General features: G+C 38.5%; 2 protein-coding genes across 4 annotated transcripts in view; both read right to left on the bottom strand.

Moving 5' to 3' along the window:
* The window catches only part of cep68 (centrosomal protein 68), a 6,392-nt gene extending 3,717 nt beyond the window's left edge, over nt 1–2,675 (bottom strand). For all 3 annotated transcript variants that reach the window (XM_016663819.1, XM_016663820.1, XM_007577637.2), the window contains exons 1-2: nt 2,350–2,675; nt 168–428 (exon numbers count right to left, since the gene is read on the bottom strand). In XM_016663819.1, coding sequence (XP_016519305.1) covers nt 168–380 — 213 coding nt within the window. In that variant the 5' untranslated portion in view covers nt 381–428; nt 2,350–2,675. The remainder of the gene's footprint in view (nt 1–167; nt 429–2,349) is intronic.
* Nucleotides 2,676–3,319: 644 nt separating this feature from the next.
* On the bottom strand, nt 3,320–4,942 carry sdhaf4 (succinate dehydrogenase complex assembly factor 4). The gene is made up of 3 exons (XM_007577636.2): nt 4,755–4,942; nt 4,520–4,630; nt 3,320–3,627 (listed from the first exon to the last, which is right to left on the bottom strand). Exons 1-3 carry the CDS (start codon nt 4,831–4,833, stop codon nt 3,518–3,520), a joined length of 300 nt encoding a protein of 99 aa, XP_007577698.1. The 5' UTR covers nt 4,834–4,942; the 3' UTR covers nt 3,320–3,517.
* Between the last annotated feature and the right edge of the window lie 1,515 nt (nt 4,943–6,457).

Genomic DNA, 6,457 nt, shown 5'->3' with positions numbered 1-6,457 from the left:
TATATATATATATATATATACACACTTTGGATAAAAGAAACAGCATTTTAATGATTTATCTCAAATTAATACATGCATATTTACCTTAATAGTGAGCTATACTTCATACAATAAACACTGAACTTAGAATGAAATGTAGAGCAATGAAAATATTTTCCCCAACTCACCATTTCTGGGAGTTTCTTTAAGATGGACACACGATGCTCCTCAGTGAACAGGGGCTTTCTCTGCACATAATGTCTGTCTGTCATATAGTGGGTCTTGGGTGCTATGGTCACACTTTTATGGTGCTCCCCATTGACTGTTGCCTCAGCTTCTTCTCTACCACCATCTTGTGCAGCTAAGAATGCGTTGCTGCGCTTAAGTGTTGAGAGATGCATCCTCCATCACTGTCTGCTTTCACCTGAGAACAGAAATGCTGAGGGTTCCTGTAATGAGAACAAAAGCAAGTTTGGAGGAAATGAAATTAAATCTAAGCCAGATTAAAGTATGGATTTTTCCAGATTCCTAACAATACTGAATCAGGGTTTAAAAAAAAAAGCTTCAATAATTACAAGATCTGATCAGAAAAAATACACTGACCAGCCACTAGAGTCTCTCTGAGGCTCAGCTGGAAAACATGAAGGATTGTGATGTGGAGCCTTTCAAATATAGCTGGCATACAAACTGCAAGTTACAAGAACTTCTGTGAGTCTTTGTGTTTCTGTGGAGTCACTAAGCAGCAGGCCGGTTGAGCCTCCTGATGGGTCCAGACGCTGTAATGATATGTTGTTACTCACCTAACTGGCCTCATTAAAACTGCATGTTCACTGCACCAACCAGGAAGAATCCTGATTGCCCAATGGATCCACTAACACGATCACGGACGCAATGTGTTCAGACATGGAGAACAGGGATAACAGCTACAAAGACTTGCGTGGATTTCCCACTAATACATAGTGTGATGCATAAATGAGAAAAATCGAGTAAGCACGAAATGTATGAAACTGTCATCAGAGCGTGTTTTCTTTGTACATCTCTGTCAACATGGAACTGAATACATGAGGGAATAAACTCATCTCTAGACACACGCCGACTTTTCAATTCTTTCAAACCATGAAGCAAAACGGTCTTAACTACACCAGAGGCAAAGAACAAAACTGTCAAAAAACACTGAAATTTCTACAATTTTTATTGTGAAATTTCTATTATCTGTGGTGCCTGAGTTCGATGTTGGGCTTATTGTGAAGTTCTGATTTTCTAAATTTGACTTTTACTGGCTTTGAACTTGAAATTTCCAACATCTGATAAATGCAACATTTATCCTGACTGCTGAAGATGCAGGTGAAGTCTGAGTTTAAATGTCAAATTTGCCCTTTGGCTGGAATGCTCCTGTGATTCAAATGCCTGACTGGCTCGACAGTTTTAGTTTCATAAGCCCAGCGGTAACAGAAAGGAAGGACTAATTACTAGAAACACTAGAAATTACTAGAAATTACGAGGATCTGCTCAGTAAACTTTATTCAATGACAGTAACAATTACAGAACTGTGAAAAGGTTTTGTCTGTGCTACACGTTTCAGATTATCAATCCTTGAATCTCACCTATTAGCCATTCTGGGTGCAAAAATCGAGTGGTTAACCAAATGCTTCCTTTTCGAAACTGCTCCCTGGAGCTGAGCTTCTGCCTCACAGAGCACTCACCAGTGTGGGGGAGCAGTGTGACTCACCCACACCACTCCTTCAGACTAGCAGCAGCAGTAATTAGCAAATACCTGGTGGAACTGCACATCTGCTGAGCTCATCGTGTGAACTACTTCTCAGTGACACTGGTAAAAACGTTAAACAATTAGTATCTTCTTCTGGTTTTTGTGTCTATTCAGGTTTGGTTTAAATTCTTGTTCTGTGTATTCTTGACGTTTTCCAATTGATTATTATTTTTGAATAATTTCACGGTAGGTCTCCGGCTGTATGCTCAAGGTCATGATTTTAGGATGTTGTTAGTTTACTGCAAACAGGACTTCCCACAGCTGTGTGTGTGTGTGTGTGTGTGTGTGTGTTTAGAACCATCTGTGGCTTTGTTCCTCCCCAGAAACTTGCACTGTGGACGACACCCCGGTACCAAGCGATGCCACTAACCCACACAAAGGGAACATTTGTCCGTTCTTTGGTTAAAACAAGCACAGAAATATCAATAATCTTCGTCACATCTGTTTTTAGAAGTTGTCTGACGCTTGATAATGTCCACAACGAGGCGTTTAGCGGAAGTCTCTCATAGAGACCACATCGAAAAGTGAACAAAGAAAGAGAGGAGAAAGTGAAGCTGGTGCAGCCATTTTTAACCACCCAGCACAGAGCTCAGGGATTTTACCTGTTGTGTCGTCCAGCTGCTGTGGCCTTCTTCTCGGTAGCTGTCGCCGCTATCAGCCTCCTTCCTCCGCAGCTCTTGTCTCCGAGCTTCCGTTTCTTTCTGTCTGCTACCGCTGTCCGCCACAAACACGCCTCATTCTCTCACAGCCTTCCCCTCACAACAGTACTAACGTGTTCATATAATGAAAAACTTATAAGTTGACCAGATACGCTCGGTGAAACAATACTCTAACAATTACAGTCAGTAATTCTAACATTAGTGATGGAACCAGAAAATACACTTTCAATTTTTATCGGGGAACCGTTACTCTTTAGTCCCCCAAGTGGACAAAAGTACAAATGCATGTATAACGGAGACCCGTCTCTTTTCTTTTTCACTCACACCAGCCCAGAATTATGTGACTTCAGACCCGTAGCAGTTCCATCCCTGGTTAGGCAAGTTTTTGAATAAGTTATTAAAGACATGGTGGTTCCAAACCTTTTCATCTCTATAGACTACTCGGAAAAACAGAATTGACAGCGTGCAGTGATTTTATTTGCCGTTTTTAAGTAATGCTGCCCCATGCTTTCATGAATTGTCTTTTATCTCATTATTGTTGCTTTTCCTACACCTTCTAGGTTTGTATGTAAATGTCCAGCTTGTCCCTCTTTCTTTTTATAGCAGCAGAACATCTAAAGAGACAACTATATCGTAGTTTAGTGAAGACACAACCCTCATGTCTCTTCTTCAGGGTTCAGATCAAGTCATGCGGATGCATCATCTTTGTTAGTGTCTTTACTTCCTGGATCTTAAAAATCTCTGAAATAAATTAGCATAAAACAAATGGATTGGAAGGCTACAAATGATTGTGACTAAGAAAGTTTTCTGAACCTGAATGTTGTCACTGAACTGCTGCGTTGTGGAGCATTCTGGGTACTGTCATTGTTGATCCAGTCCAACATGAGACAAAGAGTCAGAACAAACACTCGAGGCAGGTTAAGATCAGACCTTATCGTCCTTTAGTTACATTTCTGAGAATCAGGTTCACCAAGTCAGCATATTGTTCTGAATACACACATATACAGTAAATATTTACACGACCACATGGTCTCGGTCTCTTCTGCAAAGCAGGCTCTCTTCCCAGGTCCCTCTGAAAGTGCTGCATACGGCGGGAAACTGGAAGACTTCCCTAGAAGTCCACACAGCGGCCCTTCCTCTCCCAGTCTCCGTATCTGGTGGGCTCCGGACCCCGAGGGCCACCTTTCTCCTTGGTTTTAGGGTTTACGTCATCGGGAAACTCTGCAGAAACACAAGACACCAGTAAAGATCTCTTCTGTCCATGTCAGGTTTCTCTCTGGACGTTGGTAGCTTTTTGTCACTCGTTCTCCATTATTTGTTCTAGACTTTTATATTTCATAAGCTAAAGAAGTTTTTTCTTAATTTCTATAGTTGCTATTTAAATAAAGAAATGTAAAAAGCAAAATATTGTCCAAGCTAGTAAAAACTACAAATTGAGTTTCTAAGAAAATCAGACCATTACTTTGCTTTTCAATACAGAAAACTTATTCATGCAAAACCCTAGATAATGTACAGTGCATAGACAGTAAAATTAATTTCTAGATTAAAATTCATTTTAAATGAATACTATCATGCAATATTTATTTAGCTGACAAATCTGTTTCGTTTTCACTATAAATATAGATCATAATATTCAAAAGTAGCAGAATAAAATTAGATCTAAGTAGTTTCCTCCGTAAAATAATCATAGTGAAAGTAAACAGAACAAATCTGATGATACTTATTATTGATTCACAAAATTTGGTCAAAATTTATATCGATATTTTGACTGTTGAACAATTAAGTAAACAAAGAACAAAACGAGAGTGGAAAATAAGGAAGTAAATGCATCAGGAACAGATCGAGGAACATTAAAAATGAAATGATTTAAAGTGAAAGGGAAAATTAAATAAAAAGGCACCTCAATAAGATTTACAATGCGTTGATATCGTTCTTCTTTTTGACTATTTTTGTTGTTGTTTTTTTTAAAACAGTTTAATTTCTTTGCACAGTAACTATTTAATTGAGCCAATAATTAGATGCACATGTTAACAAAAACAAATTTAGAGGAGCTGGACATCATCTGCCTAAGACATTGAAAAGATGGGAACCAACCAAACAGGCTGTTTCTCACTTTCTAGAACATCTCCGCTCTTCTCCGGAGCATCGAAGCGACCCTGTGGGGTTTTGGCCTTCTTCAGCGGCTCTTGGTCCTTCAGGGCTCCGCTTGCTGACCGTGAAGAGCCTTGACAAAGACGACATACTAAAAACTACTGCACTTCATCAGCTTTCACATCAGAACCTGCAGTCTCCCCGAACTTCTATGAAAACTGACACAGCTCCCTGCCCGACAGACTTACTACACCTACCAGAAAACACCGAGCCCACAGCCTGGGTTCGAGACACGACCCGTCTGCTCGCTGACACACATAACCGTAAAAAAGACATGCTGGATGGTAATATAGAACAGAATCACACCGAAACTCCCTCCTAAGCTGCTCTGGGGACTGTTATACAACTGTCGGAGGAGCGCGGTATTTACGTAAAAACAACACAGTCATCAATGTGCGACAAGTTATTGTAATGTCACTGAGCGACCAGCAGGGGGCGAACAAAACAAAGTCTATGTTCTTATGAGAATAAATGGAAACAAATTATGGGCTAAATAAAATAATTGATGTTAAACAGAAATGTGCTGTTAGGTTGGTGTGAAAGATTGATGATGATTATGAGGAAGATGATTGAGAGTGTTAAAACTGAGATGCAAATAATGAATAAATTAACAATAACCGCAAACTACAGAAATAAATATTCAACAAGTGCACACTCATGCCTGAGGGCAATTTAAACAAGTCAATTAACCTCAGAATAGAATAGAACATACTTTATTGATTCCCAAGGAGAAATTTCTTATCCAAAGTGTTAAATATTATTAAATATAATATAATATAAATTATATAAAATATATATGAAAACAAATAATATATGGATAAGTGTGATATTGTGATTTAAATATGACCTAAATATAAAAATAAATAACATAAGCTAATAACAAGCAAGCATATGGAAATATGTTGACCTATGAATAAATCTATAAATGAGTCCAGAGAAAACTTAGATTTAAAGAATGCTTGTGTCCTTTAATGACCACAATGATAATTAATGCTGAACCAGCTTTAATTTGGTAACTGGAAGTAGATCTTTTTTACACTTTCCGTGTCTGATCTGCAAGATCTTGATGTACGTGACCTCCGTCCCTCAATCAGATGTTGAGACGACTGAAAAGCTTCAATGCTTCATGTTTTACAGCTCAAATATTATTATTTCATATAATAAGTTATTTATATAAATGATGAATATTGTTCTGACTTTGTCATGGTGGTTTTGTAGCTTATGGATTATGGGGTGTTTTTCATTTTCTGTATTTTTGTTACTTTTTTTATTATTATTTTTCTTGCTTGTTTGGCTAAGTTTAAGAAAACCAGATAACCTTTCTTTATATACATATTTTATTTTTTATTTTTTTTTTAATAACGTTTGGCATTCAATCTCACTCTGTTAGGCAGGGTGTTTGTGTGCACTCGCATATAGAGGAACACTTTCAAAATACCAACAGAGGGAAGTCATTAATGGAAAGTGAGAACCTTTTCCTGGTTCCCGCTTCTTTTTGCAGTTCTACTGTGCTCTAGTTAGGTTTGGCAGTATGGTGAGAATTAGATTTTAATTGTAAAACTAGAACCGGTTAGGGTTATGTGACGGTTAGGGGTGGGGTTAAGGGAAGGTTAAGGGCTAGGCTGTAGAAAATGAATGGTAGTCAGTGTAAACTACCCAGAAGACATGAAAACACAACTGTATGTGACACACAGACACTGTGCGTGTCTGCATGTGTGTTTGTGTAAGCAAGCTGACATTACACAGGCAGCTTTCTGAAAAGTTAAGGAGGAATTTAAAGGAGAGTTTCAACATCCACTCAGAACTATCAGCACTCTGAAACCTTCTGGATATCTTCACACACACACACACACACACACACACACACACACACACACACACACACACACACACACACACA

Source organism: Poecilia formosa, unplaced genomic scaffold (genome assembly GCF_000485575.1).
Source record: "Poecilia formosa unplaced genomic scaffold, Poecilia_formosa-5.1.2 Scaffold448, whole genome shotgun sequence".
NCBI classification, from domain to species: Eukaryota; Metazoa; Chordata; class Actinopteri; order Cyprinodontiformes; family Poeciliidae; genus Poecilia; species Poecilia formosa.
This window is presented reverse-complemented; position numbering and strand designations above follow the sequence as displayed.

Bases quoted from the DNA above. Each gene is read 5' to 3' on its own strand.
- sdhaf4 (XM_007577636.2), bottom strand. From the start codon at position 4,833: ATGTCTTTTTTACGGTTATGTGTGTCAGCGAGCAGACGGGTCGTGTCT. The intron at 4,631-4,754 runs GTAGGTGTAGTA...GTCTTTGTCAAG, and splicing joins TGTGGGCTCGGTGTTTTCTG to GCTCTTCACGGTCAGCAAGC. The intron at 3,628-4,519 runs GTGAGAAACAGC...GTGTTTCTGCAG, and splicing joins GAGCGGAGATGTTCTAGAAA to AGTTTCCCGATGACGTAAAC.